At 45.3% G+C, this 20,124-nt stretch overlaps 1 protein-coding gene across 1 annotated transcript in view; it reads right to left on the reverse strand.

The window, feature by feature from the left end:
• The window catches only part of LOC119962094 (low-density lipoprotein receptor-related protein 1-like), a 2,271,162-nt gene that overhangs the window by 295,967 nt on the left and 1,955,071 nt on the right, over positions 1 to 20,124 (reverse strand). The window contains 1 exon segment of the mRNA XM_038789946.1: positions 13,352 to 13,492. Coding sequence (XP_038645874.1) covers positions 13,352 to 13,492 — 141 coding nt within the window.

Genomic DNA, 20,124 nt, shown 5'->3' on the forward strand with positions numbered 1-20,124 from the left:
CATCTGGCCTGGGCTTGCAAAATCCTACCAACTGTCCTGCCTTGAGACAATTCACACCTCTTTAACCTGGGATTACCACTCTCTCTCTCCAGTTGCTCCATCTGGGCCTGTAAAGACTTAATTACCTGCAAAGACTCACATTCAAAGTATCGTCTTGCATCATTGACTTTGTCTATATATATGTTTCTGGAACTCACCTCTATATTCACCTGAGGAAGGGCAGTGTTCCGAAAGCTAGTGATTCGAAACAAACCTGTTGGACATTAACCTGGTGTTGTAAGACTTCTTATTGTAAGTCAAGTGAGATAGTTAGATTCTCTCTTTTGGATGTAGTCATTGCCTGGCACTTTTGTGGCATATGTAACTTGCCACTTATCAGTGCAAGCCTGACAGTTGTCCAGGTCTTGCTGCATATAAATGCAAACTGCTTCAGTATCTGAGAGTTGCAATTGGTGCTAAACACTGTGCACATTTGACCTTATTTTGGAGGGACCTGAAGCAGCTGAAGATGATCGAGGCTGAGGACACTCCCCGAAGGAATTCCTGAAGTGATGTCCATGGACGGAGATGATCAGCCTCCGACAATTAAATGAAATAAAATGAAAATTGCTTATTGTCACAAGTAGGCTTCAATGAAGTTACTGTGAAAAGCCCCTAGTCGTCACATTCCGGCGCCTGTTCGGGAGGCTGGTACGGGAATTGAACCGTGCTGCTGGCCTGCCTTGGTCTGCTTTAAAAGCCAGCTATTTAGCCCAGTGTGCTAAACCAGCCCAATCTGCCTTTTTCAATACCATGTGTCTAACCAGTAGAGTTTCTTCTGGGTTTCCATTGACTTCAATTGTGCTCAGGCTCCTATCTCATGGTTTCAGAGCATCTACAGAAGAGGTATGGGAATAGATCAACTGTTTCTTAGTGAATCGTGGTAAGAAGTCTTACAACATCAGGTTAAAGTCCAACAGGTTATGTTTTGAATCACTAGCTAGCGGAGTACTGTTCCTCCCTCAGTCCTCAGAAAGCTAGTGATTCGAAACAAACCTGTTGGACTTTAACCTGGTGTTGTAAGACTTCTGACTGTGCTCATCCCAGTCCAATGCCGGCATCTCCACATCTTGGTGAATCATGGCAGTGATAAAGGGGGGAATGTGGAGTAGGTTACCATAAGGTCATCCATGATTGTATTGAATGACAGAGCAGGCTTGAGGGTCCAACTGGCCTATTCCTGCACTCAATTCAAATGTTTGCATGATATGAGGACCAGGTAGGAAAGTGGAATTGATGCCATGATCTTATTCAATAGCAGAGTGAGCTCGAGGCACCAAGTGGCCTTGTGTTGTGTTTAGGCTAGTTGTGCTAGCCACATATTCTCCTGGCCCCCTGCTGACCATGCAGTCAGCCAACATTTTGCACTGGGCTGCATGCTACAATTATATTGATGAACAGATAGTGTCAAGTTTGCACAGTGACTGCCTCAATCAAATTGGGCCCAGGCTAATCATACGTCATGATTACCACACCGGACCGCAGGATTCATCCAAATTGTAATCCAATACATTCAGACTACAAACTACAACAGTCCAGTAATGTTTATTTAATTTAAGCAAGTCCAAAATGTAAACATTTTTAGAAAATTAAAAATAATGTACCGAAGAGCCGAAGAGTGAATTAATCCTTCTCTTTAGTTTGGGGTTATGTTTATACATGGGAAGAATGTCAATAGCTTGTAAATGTGGAAGCTTTGGGATCAAGTGATTTAAAATTAATCTCTGAAATTCCCACAGCAGTTTAAAAGGGAATATTAAATGAAGTTTAAATGGTAACACAGGCACAGTAATTAGCCTCACTGAGAGACTATTCAAAATAGCTACCATCACAAAGCTCCAGGCGAGCAGAAAATCAAGAGTAAAAACCTGTCTGTCTCTGCAGCTTGCTCGGCTAAACGTTTCCTGTTTTCTTTTAATGTTGTTCTGATCCTGGTATCAGCTCTTTCAGAAGCAAGAGTTTGTTTGTCCTGCTCTACTTCCTTGTACTTTCCATATAATTTACCCACATATGACACACTCAGCAACCCAAACTATTGTAGCACCATGCCAAAATGGGTGGCACGGTAGCACAGTGGTTAGCACCGTTGCTTCACAGCACCAGGGTACCAGGTTCGATTCCCAAAGGGGTCACTATCTGTGCAGAGTCTGCACATTCTCCCTGTGTCTGCGTGGGTTTCCTCCAGGTGCTCCGGTTTCCTCCCAGAGGTCCCGAAAGAGGTGCTGTTCAATGAATTGGACATTTGAATTCTCCCTCAGTGGACCCAAACAGGCTCAGTAACCTGTTCCAGCTTTCTCCATGGTTTGACCACCTTCCCATTTTACATTTGCGTCAGATGGGAATGAACAGTTGTTGCAGTTTACCCATGTTCTCTTTGAACATTTGCCACTGCTTATCCATCATCAACCCTTTAAGTAACATTGCAAATCCATCTTAGCCAACTCGCGCCTCATATGGTCAATTACCTTTATTTAAATTCATGATCCGAGTCTCAGAATCAATGATACCACTGTCCACCTTGATGACAAATTCTGCTGTAGAATGGTTGCTCATCCCGAAGAGCCTTGCACAACTAGATTGCAAAATATTCCTTTCTCATTTCACAATACCCCACCGAGGTTGGCCTGTTCTCTAGTCGGTTCCTCAATGCATTGGTCCAGAAAAACATCCCATTCCACACCATACATTTAAATACCATTAGCAGGCTTCTCCACCATATTATCTCCCCACATACGAATTCCTCTCCCCGTCGGCATGACGTCACATCGGTAGGGTTTACAAGAGGTGCTGACAAACGGGGACCTGGTGAATAGACCCCACCGGGGGGTGGCACAGATAGGTACAGCCCCCAGGGAGAGAGGGTCATACCTGGGCAGTAGCTTTGCACTGGTTGCTGGCCTGACCAGACATCATGATATTGTGGGTCCTGCCCCTTCCACCTCTTTTTCAAAGTGCTCAAAGGCAGGAAAAGCCAGCAAGACAGCCGACAGGCAGACCTCCACCTGCCTCGACCGAGGCAACACTGAAAAAAAATCCCACCCTTTTAGAGCAAGAATTAAAACATAATGCGAAAACATAATGTACTGCCGTGGCTTGCCATAATTGGACAGCTCAATCAAATGGACATAGGTTCGATGGACAGAATAGCCTGTGCTTTATCATTCTATGATAATGTTGAAAATATCTATCATGCCTTTTGCCCATAACTTTCCCAATGACAACAACAATGTGTTTTTATGGAGCACCTTTGATGTAGTAAAACATCCCAAGATTCTTCACAGGAGAATTAGCAAACAAAAATTAATACAGAGCTACATAAGGTGATATTAACATTGATGACCAAAGGCAAAACTTTTGAGGAATGTCAAAGAAAGAGGGGAAAAGTGATAGGGAGATTTTGGGAGGTAATCCCTCAATTTGGATCTTGGCAGTTGATGGCACAGGAGTTGGGAATGATTGCATTCAGGGATGCTCAAGCAGTTAGAATTTCAGGAACATGGATATCTCGGAGGGTTATACTGGAGGGTAATACAGAGAGAGGGAAGTGTGAAACTATGAAAGGAATTGAAAACAAGGATGAAAATGTTAAAATCAAGGCAATGCTCAAATGGGAAGCAATTTAGAGTGGTAAGCACATGTGATAAGCAGGCAGGAGATGATACAAGTTAGGGGACAGGCAGCAGAGAGTCAAAAGTGGGTGTTTGGGCAGAAGCGCATTAGAATAATCAAACCTAGAGCTAGCATGTGTACGGATGAGGGTTTCCACAGAGGATGAGCTGAGGCAGGGTCGAGCCTGGACCACATCTTAGAGTGGAAATGGGTGGTCTCAGGGATGGCAAGAGTACATGATCGGCAGTTCGCCTTGGGGTAAAAAAGAAAGACACCAAGGTTGTGATCAGCCTGGTTCAGTCTCCAAATGTTTCCATGGAGAGAAATTTAATCGGTTGCAAGTTGGTGACTGAGCTGAAATACAATGGCTTCCGTTCTCCCATAGAATCCCGATAGTATAGAAGGAGGCAATGTTGTGGTGGCGGTAATTTCTGCTTATCCTACATTGACTGTTGGAAAAGGTGTCTGACAATTTTGAGACAGTGGAGGGGTCAAGAAGTATGGCGATGAGATAGAGCTGAAGATTGACAGTGTGCACGTGGAAACTTGATGTTGTGTTTTACTTTTAATCAGGGATTGAAATAAATTAAATCGTTTATAAACAGCACATTAATATTTGGGAAACTTGTGCTTATCAAGGATGGAAATTCAAATCAATTGGGCATGTAAAATGTTTCAAAATAGAGGAGAAAGGGTATCACAGAATCATAGAATTTACAGTGCAGAAGGAGGCCATTCAGCCCATTGAGTCTGCAGGCATCTTGGAAAGAGTACCCTCCACCCTATCCCTGGAACCTAACCTAACCCTTTTTTTTGGAATTTAGCATGGCCAATCCACCTAACCTGCACATCTTTGGACTGTGGGAGGAAACCGGAGCACCCGGAGAAAACTCACGCAGACACAAGGAGAATGTGCAGACTCCACATGGACAGTGACCAGAGCTGGGAATCGAACCTGGTACCCTGGAGCTGTGAAGCAACTGTGCTATCCATTGGGCTACCATGCTGCCCCTAACAACTTGTGACGAGGATTATGAAAGATTACAGATAGGCTTACAAATAATAATTGCATGTATAATTGCTAGTATGATGACTTTCAGTGGCATTACCATCACTGAATCCTGCGGGAGCTGCTCCGTGCACATCTTCCTCCTACAGAGCTCTACCGGAAGTCCACATACCTTTTTTTAAAGTTTCAAAATTGAATCTTGCAATGAAATTAAATTGTCAGCTCATACCATTGAATTTGGGATAATGATAGACACAAATGCATGAACAACAGCTGCTTATAAACAGTTGGGACTTGATATGATTTGTGCTGTACTTACAGATCCTGACAGCATCTCACTAGATTTTCAAAACAAAGTTATTTTGGATTTTGATTGCAAAGGTAGTCCTTTAAATTTTTTTGAGTGGCTAGACACTTCTTTCCCATTTCCTTAGATTGTAAAACATTGGACAGAATTTTTGCTTATTTTTCAGGGGCCGCGATTCTCTGGCAATTGTGGTAGCGAGCGGACTCTGCCGCCAGCTTCTCGGTCCAGAAAACCCGGCAATGGTATTCAACGTTAATTGGTCCACCTAATTGGACCACAAATGAAGGCTCACCAGCCAATTCGCTGGGACCGCGCTCACCAGCCCCCCGTTAACAAGGTGGAGCAGCGCCTCAACAGCTCTTGCACAGCCGACCCAACTCAGCTCGCAGCTATGGCGCCCAGACGACCAGCCCCAAGATTTGGAGACGCAGGCCTAGAGAGACTCCTGGATGCGGTCAAGACCAGGAGGGATGTCCTGTTCACAACTCTCCTTCCCACCCTTCCCCACCTACTACTGTGAATCAAAAGTGTGGCTAATGATTCCTTCTCTGTGTCTCCACAGGAGAAGTTCTCCCACAATCATCAGGAGAGGGCCTGGGCTGGCGGCGGGGTGCCGGACATAACAAATCCTCGCAACCTTCAAGGAACGGGCCCTGGAGGTGGCGTGGGTGGTCGAGGACACGGCGGTCACCGATCTCAAACTCCAAGCCCCCCAAAAGAATCCGCGAGCTCCCCTCCATCCTGAACACAACATGGGAGGGTCCCCCGCCACACCCCACCCTCCCCCCCATACCCTCTACCCCTGCCCCCCCCACAACCTCCAACACCCACGCTGGGAAAACCAGGGGGTCCCCAAGGGAATCGGAGGCCAAGTTGTATACTGTTTGGGCAGGATGGTGTCCTGGCACACTGCTGGTGCCAACTGGGTACCCGGACTGTGCCATCCTGACATGCTCAGATGGCACTGCCAGCTGGCAGGGGCACTGCCAGGGTGCCAGGTTGGCACTGCCAGGGTGCCAGGTTGGCACTGCCAGGGTGCCAAGTTGGCATTTTGTGTGCGCATGTTGCCCACCGTGGGTGCTGGGGTTTGCGGTGGGGGGGGTGGGTGTAACCTCCCATGTTGCAATTGGGCTGGGAGGAGGTCGGGGATTTTATTTGTGGACCTCGGAGATCAGGATGTCATTTATAAATGGCTTCACGGTCTCTCACCACAACAGGGAGTTCCAGCGAGTAGAGCTCCCCATTGTAAAAATCGAGGCTATGATGTGCGGCCTCAGCCGTGCATTCCCTGTTTAGGCCCCTCATTCAAAGTGAATCACATTGAATAGCCATGTGTTTCTCGGTACAGCGTGTGCCAGGGGAAACACGTGGCTAAACGCGCTCACTTGGGAACTTTGTTACCTTTCGGGAAGATTGCGCTCTCTATGGGCTAAACCGGGGAGAAACTTCCCAGGTCCAAAAAGTGACTCAGTGTCATTGAATAGCAGAGCCGGCGTGAAACTCCCTGAAAAAGCTGACACAAATGCACTTGGAAATTATGGGGGAGAATCGCAGCCAGAATTATTTGCATCATTGATGAGCTGAACTCACAGGGTCAGGGGGCCACAGTGCCTTATCCTTGACTACCCAGAGACTTCCAGTGGCCCAGGAGACAACTGGTCCACATGTGTGTGAACTGTAATGAATGATGCCTGGCTGGGACTCCCTGGGGTGGCCAGGAGCCCTAATTGGGTAGGTTTGTGAGGCTTGGTTACACCCATTGTGGATGGGATTTGGATAGATCTCATAGGGCACATTGGCTGCAGGGAAGCAGGCAGGATGCTTCCCCCAGAATCTGCCAGCTGCGTCGCACTCCCATTCGAGCGCAACACAGATGGTAGTTCACACCCCCTGTCTCTGATAACCAATGTGCAGCTCTCCAGCTCCAGTGAGTTTTTAGATCAGATAGATCCAGCAAGGCCGGCTCCACAGACATTGGGGTGACATCCTTAAAGTGGTCTACAGGATTCTCCGTCGGCGGAATCCTCTGCCCCGCCGGCAGCACGCCCACGACCGCGCGTTTCCCAATGGTGTGGTATGGCCCACAATGGGAAACCCCATTGGCCGGCTGCGGGATTGGAGAATCCAGCTGCCGGTGAGGGATTGCTGTGCTGACAAACAGGGCTGGCAGGATGGAGAATCCCAACCAGTGTTTCGATCAGCACAGACGTGAACCATCAGCCCTCCCCCAGCTGCCCACGGACAGGGGGCTGGATTCTCCGCAGCCCCACGTCGCAATCGCAGCAGGCACGGTGGCGGAGAGTCCACTTTCATGCCGTAATCGGGCCCAGCGCTGGTTCAGCAATTCTCCGGGACCCGAAAATCAGCGTGACCGTGGCGTATGCCATTGCTAGAGGCCCACCCAACAATCCTCCTGGACGAGTTCCCGACGGCCTGGAACTAACCACCTATTGTCGGTCGAAACGCTGGCATGGCGGCCATGGACTGGTCGGGGGTGGGGGACCGGAGACCGGGGGGGCCCTTATCGGCAGGTGGGGATTAGATTGGCGGGGTTAGATGCTCCAGCGCGCGGCTGATCGGGGGGCGTTCTCATTTTTGTGCCTGCCTCCGCGGCTCTAGTTCGCCATGGAGCCTAGCGCGGCCGCTGGAGGCTGCCGCCATGCGCAGACTCCGAACCGGATGTGCGGGGGCCCGTATTACTCCTGTGCAAGATTACTCCTGGTTCCTGCTAGCCCCCTGCAGGGCACTGAATTAGGTTAATTTTTAATAGGATTCTCTGGAGTAAAACTCCCAACGTTTTTATGCCGGCGTGGGGACATAGGGCTGGATTTTCCGCCCCGCCATGCGACATTTCAGCCCCGACCCACCTGCAGGATTCTCCGTTATGCCAGCCGGTCAATGGGTTTTCCCATTGTAGGGTTGCCCAAGCCGTCGGGAAACCCCCGCGGGCTGGCAAAACGGAGAATCCCTCCGGCGGAGAATCCCGCCCCTCAGTCTCATTGTTGAAGAATCCAGCCTTGGGAGTAACTCCCCCAAGCAAAGTCAACATTGGGACAACCTTCCCCCACCACAACCCCTGCCTTAGAGTCCCCACTACTTTCAGGCATTGAGGCAATCCCACAGACTCGGAGACACTCTCCCCCCAATAGGCATCAGCCCTCCCCACAGATAGGAGGAATCCTATGGGGGTCTACAGTGGGGCCACCCCTGGCACTGGCCTGGCACAGGTTTACACTACCAGGTTGGCACTGCCAGGTTTGCTCTGCCAGTGACAGCGCAGTGTCACTCTGTGCCAGGGGGGCATGCCCTCCCTCCCTCCCTGCCGGGGTCTATACTTAACTTTGCGCCTCCAGGGGGATCCCCTTGACTGATTCACGCCTTAATTTACCGATTATAAACCTCATCGACATGATGTCACGTTGGCGAGGTATGAATATTAACTGTGGGGGGTTCTTGTGATGGGAGGCTCATTAATTACATTAAAATGTATTACAATGAATTTCTCGTCTTTGTGGGTGGTGAAGGGTGCGGAAAACTGGGAAACATGGAGTACAACCTTCCCAAAAGGGAACAAAGTCCCCGAGCCAACGCATTTATCCGCGTGTTATCCGGCACTCACAGTGCCGAGAAACAACTTCAACGCGACACATGTTGAATAAGGGACCTGAATGGAGAACACGTGGCCGAGGCCACACATTGTCCCGTTAATGTATTTAATGAGTCTCCCATCACAAGAACCCCCCACAGTTAATATTCATACCTCGCCAACGTGATATCATGTCGATGAGGTTTATAATAGGTAAATTAAGGTGTGAATCAGTCAAGGGGATCCCCCTGGAGGCGCAAAGTTAAGTATAGACCCCAGCAGGGAGGGAGGGAGGGCATGCCCGCCTGGCACAGAGTGACACTGCGGAGCTCCGCTCGCCAGAACTCCCTGTTGTGGTAAGAGATCTCTGAGGCCCCCAAAAGAATTCCCAACCTCCAGCCCAGCCCGAACGCAATAATGGAGTGTCCCCTGGCCCCACCCTCCCCACATCGCCCCGAAACCCTCACCGGGCAACCCTCGCCCAATTGTGCACAAAAAATGCCAGCTTGGCAGAATTGTGTTTCCCGGCTTTCGCAATATTTTGTGTCTTTGTTACCATTCTCGCTGATGGCTAATGCGAGCGCAAAATCACCCTCCATCATTGGAATAAAAGAGAGTGAGAGAAGTGGAAAATGTCAAAGATTATTAAAAGCAACTGGAGGGCACTAAAAATGAGAATTAAAAGACACTGAAAAGCCAATTGATAGTGAAAAAACGAACAAGATAGCAGAGAAAACAGAGCAGCAGGCACAGAAAAACAGATTGTAGAGTGTTGTGGCACAATGCTGGGATTCCTGCTGTTTTCAATTCACAAGATGAACATTTTGCAATGTTAGAAACAGGCAATGATGGCAATGCACTAATAGATTTAATGACTTGCCATTTAATCACACTGAGAATAAATCTGTGTTGCATGAATTACCAGCTGGTTCAAATTAATGGCACTATACATTACAGTGTTCTATTCAAAAATACAAAAAAGTTCAAGTTTTATTAAAGTCCTTTCAAAAATATTCTGACTAAGTCACAAATTTGGTCTGTTCCATTGATTTTCTAATTTCTTACCAGTTGGGAAATACTCTGCACATCTGTTTCTTCCACCATCTGCCATGTTCTTCCCCACTTACTAAGACTGTCCAAATCCCCCTGCTGCCACTTTATATCTTGCTCACAACACATATTCCTGCCTAACTTTGTATCACCCATGAGCTTTATAATATTACAGGCAGTATTTACCGGGCCTGTTTAGATGCGCAAATCCCATTATAGCCGCTAACTCTTATAAGAGGGCTATAACTGGGTTTGCACCAGTAAGATCTCAGAATTAAATGTGCTCCATCCCCTGCTGGTGACGTGATCAGGTTCATGCCTAGAAAAGGTATGAAACTGATTTCAATCAGTTTAAATATTTTAACATATCGTTAAACAGCTTTACACCATAACGTCCAGCCCTGTGTGATGTGTGTGTGTGTGTGTCCCGGTGCGATGTTGTCATGCCAACACGATTCACTACTGTTTTTCAAAATTGAAATCCAGTCTGGAACCCTGGCAGTACCCTCAGACACTGGACCCTGGCAGTGCAAATAGGTATTAAGATGGGGAATTGAGACGGGGCAATGCCAGGGGGAAACCCTTTTCCATTGGGGAAGGGGTGAATACCCTCAAGTGTAGTGAGGGGGAAGAGGTGTGCATGCTGGAGAATGCACAGCGTGGGACGTGATGAGGGGAGAGTGTAACCCCGTATATTGTCATGATGGAGGGGCCACCCTGAACCTGATAGGGGGGTCCTCCATGGCCTCGGGGAGGGGATATATTTTGAGCGCCTTTTGAAGATGGCACCCCAATCTCTGTGTAGTCAGTCTTGCCGGCTTTATGAGGCTCTGTCCCACCAGATGTACATAGCAAAACATGCCCACTGATTCTTTGTCTAATCCTGTTAGAATTTTATAAGTTTCTATTAGATCCCCTCTCACTCTTCTAAAATCTAGTCAATGTAATCCTAACCTTTATGGTCTGTATGGTGGCACAGTGATTAGCACTGCCACCACACAGCTCCAGAGACGCGGGTTTAATTCCGGACTCGGGTGACTGTGTGTAGTTTGCACTTTCTCCCCGTGACTTCTTGGGTTTCCTCCGGGTGCTCCGGTTTCCTCCCAAAGACCAAAGACGTGCCAGTTAGGTGGATTGGCCATGCTAAATTGCCTCAGGATCCAAAAAAGGTTAGGAGGGGTTATTGGGTTTGGGGGATAGGGTGGAAGTGAAGGCTGAAGTGGGTCAGTGCAGACTCGATGGGCCGAATGACCGCCTTCTGTACTGTATGTTCTATGTAACCACCTTCAACCCGAAGTGCTGAGTGACTGATCCATCTTTACCTCCTCCTGAGCTCTGCAGCATCAGAGATGCTGTCTCCAACCAATCTGATTCACTTTACATGATACCAAAAAAAGGCCGAATGCACTGGATACCGCAAAAGTTATAGACCCTAACAACATACCAGCAATAGTACATGAAGACGTGTTCCAGAATGAACTGCACTTCGAGCCTAGCTGTTGGAGTACAGCTACAACACTAGCTAGCAATATGAACAATTGCCCAGGTATATATCCTATTCACAAAAACCAGGACAACTCTAATCCAGCCAATTACCAGCTCATTAGTCTACAATCAATCATTATCAACGTGATGGAAAGTGTCATCAACACTGCTATCAAGAGGCCCTTGTTCAGCAATAACCTGCTCACTGATATCAAGTTTGGATTTTGCAGGGGTCATTTGGTTCCTGATCACATTACAGCCTTTTAAAACATGGATAAAAGAGCTGAACTCCAGAAGTGAGGTGAGAGTAACTGCCCTTGCCATCAAGGCAACAAATGACTGAGAATGGCATTGAGGAGCCCAGCAGAACTGTAGTCAATGGGGGTTAAGGGAGAAAACTGTCCAATGGTTCTGATCATACCTGGTACAATAGCAGTGGTTGTGGGAGGCTAATCATCTCAGTTTCAGGACATCACTGAAGGAGTTCTTCAGCGTAGCATCCTAGGCCCAACCATTTTCTTCAATAACCGTCCACCCATCATAATATCAGGGGCGGGGCTGCTCACTGAAGATTGCACAGTGCTCAGCACCATTCATCATTCCTCAGGTACTGAAGCAGTACATTAACATAAAAAACAAGTCCTGGACGGCATTCAGGCTTGGGCTGATAAGTGGTAAGTAACATTTGTGCCCCACAATGCCAGGAAATGACCTAAGGAAGTGATTGAACTGGAGAGGGTGAGGAGGAAATGAAATGAAAATGAAAATCGCTTATTGTCACGAGTAGGCTTCAATGAAGTTACTGTGAAAAGCCCCTAGTCACCACATTCCGGCACCTTTCCGGGGAGGCTGGTGCTGGAATCAAACCGTGCTGCTGGCCTGCTTGGTCTGCTTTAAAAGCCAGTGATTTAGCCCAGTGAGCTCAGGATGTTGACAGGGCTGGATCATTTCAGGCATCAAGAGAGACTGGATAGGCTTGGGATTGTTTTCCCTTGTACATTCAATACCATAGCCCAGAAACTGAACTGGACCAGCCATATAAATACTATGACTCGAAGAGAAGGTCAGATTCCAGGAATTCTCTGGCAAGTAACTCACGTCCTGACTCCTTGAAACCTGTCCACAATCTACAAGGCAAAAGTCAGACAGAATACTTTCCACTTGCTTGGATGAGTGCTGTTCCAACACAAGGATAATAATAATAATCTTTATCAGTGTCACAAACAGGCTTGCATTAACACTGCAATGAAGTTACTGTGAAAAGCCCCTAGTCACCACACTCCGGTGCCTGTTCGGGTACACTGAGGGAGTATTCAGAATGTCCAATTCCCGAACCGGCTGAGGTTATTCATGAAGGCGGTGCCTTCTCAACCTTGCCCCTCACCTGAGGTGTGGTGATTCTTAAGTTAAATTGCCACCAGTCAGCTCCCCCTCAAAGCAGAAAGCAGCCTATGGTCATCTAGGACTACGGTAATTTTACCTTTAGATCAAGAGAGAAAACTGGCCCATGCAACTGGAGTTACACATTGCCAAATTCTGGTAAGATCTTGCTCTATGAGTGAAGTTGCTCTCCTTAACCATTTCTTACCCAACACGCAAGTTAGAACTGGTACATTCAGGTACGTGAATTTTTCAAACGTGATAAATCTTAATTATCATTAGATAACCTCTCTGGTACTGAAAGTTTAATTTTACAACTGTGGAGTCTTATTCCATCAGAATAATATTACTGTTGGAAATTTGATTTTTATTTTGCTCTTAACCTTCTCTCGTTTAATCCAACTTTCTTTCCCTTTATATTGTTTTGAGTACATGATTTTACAATATTTTAATTCACACTTCCTAGTTTAGACTCTGCATGATCAGTGAAGATTCTTCATTCTGATTGATTGAATAGACAATCTGCCCATTGTCTTGCTAACACTCACCACAGGTGTCCTGTGGAGGGCGACATTCTGAAAATGATCTCTCACAATGGTAAAGTGTTGCTCACAAGTTTGCTAAATGTCTGTATGCAGCTGTAAGAACGAATACAGTTCCTTTGTCACTGACGCAACATCGAGGGCTACCTGTATTCATGTAAGTGATGCCATTTTGAATTCCAGACAACATTTGAGATAACATTCACATTTTTAACATGAATTCTAACTACATGCTGATTATTTTGGGAAATGTGAATCCAATCCATCAGGAATCTTCAGTCAAACATTATCTCCTTGTCATTTATAAGTAACAATAAAACAAGGAGCATAAAAATAAACTCTACCTGTTCCTTCGCACTTCAGATTTTTAGGTGCTTCATCTGAATAGTCAAGACAGTCAAAGTCCCCATCACATTCCCAATCTGCATTCATAAGGCATCTTCCATTGGCACAACGGAACTCATGTGGACCGCAAGTTTTGTATACTAAAAATCCACAAAATAAAAATCTTTATCTGGCATAACAATAAAATTAATAATTTCTGTTGAACTTTAATTTTAAGATGTGTCATTTTAAACCTTATATTTTGAGGCATGATTTCTCACACTCCCTCTACCACTTTCTATCACTTTTCCAGTGGAACTGCATTGGGTGGGGATAGAAGAGTGAGTTGGGACTTGCTCTGCAGCATCCATGTCCATTATCATTTCCTATTGATGCCTGACACACAATGTCAATATATGACCACACATATTTGGATTCCAGTGTTCCTAATTTCCATCTTGACTATATGGTGATGAAGAGATATTGTATTTTTATAGCAGAAAGCCTGAAAATCAATGGAAGGTGATCGAGGCCAAAAGAGGGTGGGCCTGCTTCCACAAGGCTGCGTGGTTAGCACTGTTGCTTCACAGTGCCAGGGTCCTGGGTTCAATTCCCACTTGGATCACTGTCTTGGATCACTGCCTAAACGTGCTCCCTGTGTCTGTGTGGATTTCCTCCGGATGCTCCGATTTCCTCACACAAGTCCCGAAAGACGCGCTTGTTAGGTGAATTGGATATTCTGAATTATCCCTCCGTGTACCCGAACAGGCGCCGGAATATGGCGGTTAAGGGATTTTCACAGTAACTTCATTGCCGTGTTAATGTAAGCCTACTTGTGATACTAATAAAGATTATTATTATGATTGTCATGTTACGACACTGCAGCTAAACTCCGTTCCCACATCAGTCAGCTTCACCAATGGAGATCAGCGAGCCTGCTTTAAATTTTGTGATGATCCTGAGAATAGAACAGTGTGCAGGAGTATCAACTCAACTTGTGGTTGGTGGAAGTTGATGGAGATGCCCTCTTAAACAGCGGATAAACTCTATTATGAACTCAACATGACATGCTTCAGATATCACAATCGCAATATTAAGTTACAACATTTAGCCTTGCAAAGGCCTGGAACACAGGCACACCAAGGATTTTTGAAAGAAGATTCCAACAGTTCAAAGATGTCAAAGACAAGAACAGGTTGGCCATTCGCACTTCCAACAAAAAAAATCAGATACAATGATAACTAACTTTGTTGGATAAAATTACACATCAGACAAAGTGGATTAGATTGTGCATAATTATTTGCTAATTAGATTGAATACAGTGGCATTCCAGTAAATGGGAAAAGCTATCTGGGGGTGGAGGTCATTGAGTTCTTTACAATTGTTCTTTGTAAACTTAAGGTAGTGTTTTCTGTGGTGTATAAACTTTGCTTAAGATGCCATGCTATTTGGTCAAGAAATGGTGATAAAGGAGACTGGTATCATTAAAAACAAAACTGGACTAATGAGTGGATGCAATGTGATATAGATAGTGGCTGGTTTATCACAGTGGGCTAAACAGCTGGCTTGTAATGCAGAACAAGGCCAGAAGCACGGGTTCAATTCCCATACCAGCCTCCCCGAACAGGTGCCGGAATGTGGCGACTAGGGGCTTTTCACAATAACTTAATTGAAGCCTACTTGTGACAATAAGCGATTATTATTATATTATAGTGGACGGAAAGAAAGGAAAAATGAAAATTAACGATAATTTGAAAATCTACCAATTAATGAAATTATCCAGACCGTGTACAGCTATTATGAACCAGGCTAATCAAATACAATGATGCATCGGAAGAACATTTGACTGTAAGTGAAAACATGTTAGTTTAACCTTGCACAGATGGGCCTTGTCTGAAAAATTATTTGCAGGTTTAAGCACAAACCTTCACAAGAGCACTGGAGAAACTGAATGTGTGAAAGAAGATATAAATCTAAAATGTAGGCTTTAAATTATGAAAAAAAAAGCATAGACAGTTGGTGATTCCATTCATTTGAAGTATTTTGATTTACTTTACTATATTAAAAGGTGGTGGATCAATTAAAGTTATTGTTATATCTGTTCTGCGTATTTTAAAAATTGAACTTTTTAAAATATTGAGAGCAACTGATAATGTTTAGATGCAGGTTAGTTCCTGAACTTGGACTATGAATAAAGAGCTAGTGGATATTAGTATAAGCTAACAATTACAAACAAGAATTGATCTCAGAACAATTTCTGCGCATTTACAGAGGAATAGACACGTAATAAAGATTCCCAGTTAAAGCAGTTTGTCTTGTGTTTACTAGCATTTTAAACAGGAACTGGATGAGTGTTCAGTTAGGAATGAGGTTTGATAAGAGTACATCTAGATCTACACGAATGTGTTTAATAATGTCAACAGAAATAATCTAAGGTGAATATAGTTGTATAAGAATAAATATTAAATGCCATTTCATTTGCTTTGATAGGAACACATGACAGAGCCATTGAGTGGAATCCATATGGAGTAGATTTTTCGATTTGCAAAAGGAACTGAGGGCACTGGAATTGACCGGAGGGACTGCAGTGGTCTCCTGTGGCCATATAAATTCTTACGTTCCTTGGAACAGCCTCAATGGGCTAATTATATATTTTTTAGACTTGATGATAGATTTGTGAGCACTGCAGTTTGAACTGTAAGTGGTAACATGACTGAATGATCTGGCTGAGTGAAGGTACTGAGGGATTGCCAGATCTTGAACAGCAGTGTGAGCAGAATCCTCTCTCATCCGTTTGCACCCCAGGAACTGTCTCCTGCCCAAACAGTACTAAAGATTAACCATTAACTTTTCCTTTTTTTATGAATGCAACCTGAGGATATAAATGATGAATGACTTGTTTCTAATGGTTTAATAAATTACCAAAATGCATTGACTCGACAGGGCAGAAACAGGTCACTTGAACTAACTGGCTCCAAAATAATCTCCTCCTACTACTCCTCATCCAGCCCGGTCAGCATATTCTTCAATTGCTTTCTCCCTCATGTGCTTACTGAGCCTCTCCGTGCATGCATTTGTAATATTTGCATTTATTGCTTCTTGTGGTAGCATGTTTCACATTCCATCTACTTTTTGGCTAAATAGGTTTCTCCTGAATTTCTTATTGGATTTATTGTTGACTATTTTACAACCATGATCTTTAATTTTGCACTCACTCACAAGTGGAAACCTTTCCTTTATATCTACTCTATCAATCACTTTCACAATCTTGAAGACCTCTATTAGCCTTCTTTTTTCGAGACCTGCAACCTTTGAAGGCTTCACTGATTAGTATCTCCTCTCCATGCTGGAATCATCCTTGGGAATGTTTTCTTCAGAAATAATTTTCATAATATGGAGACAGAAATGTGCGCAATGCGCCAAGGTCCATGTCTTACCAAGGTGCAAAGCAAATTTAAAATATACTCTCTGTTCTTCAATTCCATCCCTTTAGAAATGAAATAAAGTGCAGGATTTGCTGTGTTAATGGCATTACTAACCTGCATCTATAATTTTAGTGATTCATATATCTGTCTCCCTTGACCCTTTTGCTCCTCTGTTCGATTAAGGCTCTTATTATCCAAGCAATCTGTGATCATTGGCCAATTGCATTCACATTCTGCAAGTTTATCAATGTCTTCCCGTATTCTGCTACCATCTTCCTTTGCACTTTTTATACTCACGATTTAATGTGTCTGAAAATTCTTCAAATTTACTTTTAATTCCTGAGTCCCAATTATTCATGCAAATTGTGAAAAACAATATCCCTCGGGTCAATGAGTGGAACACCATTTCCCACTGTATGCCAGTCTGGTTAGCTACCTTTAATTCCTACTTTTTCTTTTCTATTCTAGCTTGCAATCCATTTTGCTACTTGCCCTCTGACTCCACATGCTTTGACCTGGGTCACTGGTTTACTGTGTGCCACATAATTGAAGTCCTTTTGAAAATCCGGATATATTACATCTGCTGTCTTTTCCTTGTTCACTCTTTCTGTTATTCTTCAAAGGATGACGACAAAGCTTGACTAAGCATGAAATCCATGCTGACTATTCTTAATTATATTTTTGATTTCTAGGTGCTTTTCAATTTCAAATTCTTTGTGTGTCAGAGAGAAGAATAGATTCCATCATGAGTAAATCTGTAACTTCTCCAGATTAAATCAATTGCAGCGCTATCGGAGAGGCTATTTACATCGAGCGGATTTGTTTTGAAAGGTTCCCCAAGGTGAATACATACAGTGTTCACTCTGAGGGATAAGAAACACTTACAGATAATGAGAGGGTGTGTGGTGGTTTAAATTCCAAGAAGTTTATAGGTTTAGCTAATCTTAATGGGTAATATTAAATTTGAAAGAAACTCAAATTTCATTTCTGTACAGTGAAAATGTATTAATTCTTTGACTTGTGCTTAATTCAAACGATTCGATTTTACTTGATAATTGATATAGATGCAGAATTTTAATATTGACTATATTTTGCACATGGTTGCCTGGACTTCTGGTGTAAATGTCACAGAATCCATAGAATTCCTGCAGTGCAGAAGGGAGCTATTCGGCCCATCGAGTTGCACTGACCCTCTGAAAGATTACCCTACCCGAGCCCAATTCGCCTGTCCTATCCTGGTAACCCCAACTAACCCAGACATCTCCCCAACTAACCCAGACATCTTTGGACGCTAAGGGGAAATTTTAGCATAGCCAATCCATCTAACCTGAATATCTTTAGACTGTGGGAGGAAACCATTGCAGCGGGAGGAAACTCATGCGGGCGCGGGGAGAATGTACAAACACCACACAAACACTCAAGGTCGGAATTGAATCCGGGTTTTTGGCGCTGTGAGGCAGCAGTGCTAACCACTGTGCCACCGTGCCACCCATACTGTAATAATTTAAATAATTGACCTGAATGATAATCTTACCATTGGCCCCAGTGAATCACATGTAAATCCATTTCCAAATTTCCTTTAAAAAGTGGAATAGTGCCATAATAATGATCATCAAACAGATCCTTAGGGGTGGATTTACATAAGTCGGATTGGGAAAAAATGGAGCTGGGCCAGAAAAAGTGGCCAACGAGTAGCGCACCAGGAAGTACCACCCCTGTTCCTCCACTTGCCTATTTTCACAAGGGTGGGGCGAGACAGCGGACACTGGGACTTCCCTGTCATATTAAAGAAGCATTTGACAGCATTGTGAGTTCACTGATCGCCTGTCCCAGGTAGGTTTGTTCATTTTCATGGAGGCAGCCATACCTTAGCAGCTGCTGGGTTTACACCAGCTGCAAGGTGGACAGAACCATGGATTTGAGGTGGGGAGAGTTTAAAGCATGCTTATCCAACATGAAGCCAGTGGGCCACTACCCGGTCCGTCATACCTCCCAATCTGGCCATGTTCAAAACTTTGGTGAGTGAATTCAAAGAATCTTCAAAGAACTTTTCCTCCTATCAAAAGCCACGGGCGGGATTCTCCGTCCTGCCAGACCCATTTTCTGGCGTGGCATGCCCCACTGGCAGTGGGATCCTCCATACCGGCAACCAACCAATGGGATTTCCCATTGTGTCCACCCCCACGCCATCGGGAAATCTGCAGGCGTGAGTGCGCTGCCAGTGCAGCGGAGGATCCTGCCGACAGAGAATCCCGCCACATTTTTCTGTTGCATTTGCTGCTGCTAGGAATATTGGTCAGCCAATCAATAACGAATGTTCAAAAGAACCAGTCTCTGATTGGAGGGGCAGTTTTCTCCAGTCTGAGGCCTGAAAATGTGGTCCAACAGCAGCAATGAGTGTGTTGGGGACGGGGGTGGGGCATTCACAGTGGGGGAAAGAATCAAAATGGCTGCGAAGTGTTAAGGTGTGTGCTGGGCAGGGAAGGTAGTTAAGGTGGTTTCAAAGCCATATCTGATACTGGTTTTTATTAGCTGAGGCATAAAATATAAGAGCAAGGATGTTATGATGGGGCAACATAAAATGCTCGCTAAGCCACAGCTGGAGTACAATGTGTAGCCCTCGTCGCCCCACAATAGTAAGGATGTGATTGCACGAGAAGGGATGCAGAGGAGATTCACCAGGATGTTGCCTGGGCTGCAGCGTTTCAGATGGGAAAAGAGGCTGGTTAGGCTGGGGTTGTTCACCTTACAGCAAGATGGTTGTGGGGGGCGCACCTGTGAGGTGTACAAAATTATGAGGGATATAGATAGGGTAGATAGGAAGGGAACACAAGGGGAAGTACTTCCTGCAGATACATAGTGTCAATCTCCGTCAGTTTCAGAAAGTCAGCTGGTGCATTAAAACAAACAATTTGGCTTTCTATAGACTAACAACACTGTGCAGTCCGTCCTTAACCAGCTGCAAGTTCTGGTATCCACTTTGTCTATTATTTACCAACTGTTTGTTCTGCAAAATAAGCATCTGGGCCAGGATTCTCCCCTACCCGGCGGGGCGGGGGGTCCCAGAGGGATGGAGTAGCCTGAACCACTCTGGCGCGGGCTGCCCCAAAGGAGCCCTAACCTAGAGGGGCTAGGCCCGCGCCGGAGTGGTTGGCGCCCTGCCGGCCGGCAGGAAAGGCCTTTGGCGCCACGGCAGCTGGGGCCGAAGGGACTTCGCCGGCTGGCGGAAGTCCGCGCATGGGCCGGACCGGAAAGAACCCTTTCTGCGCTGTGAATTATAAAGGCAGAACCCAGAAACTTTGCCAAAAGTTTTTCCCTCTCCGCGCATTTTTCCTGTTGTTGTGAAACTGACCTGAAATCGCAGGGGC

This window comes from Scyliorhinus canicula, chromosome 2 (genome assembly GCF_902713615.1).
Source record: "Scyliorhinus canicula chromosome 2, sScyCan1.1, whole genome shotgun sequence".
Classification (NCBI taxonomy): domain Eukaryota; kingdom Metazoa; phylum Chordata; class Chondrichthyes; order Carcharhiniformes; family Scyliorhinidae; genus Scyliorhinus; species Scyliorhinus canicula.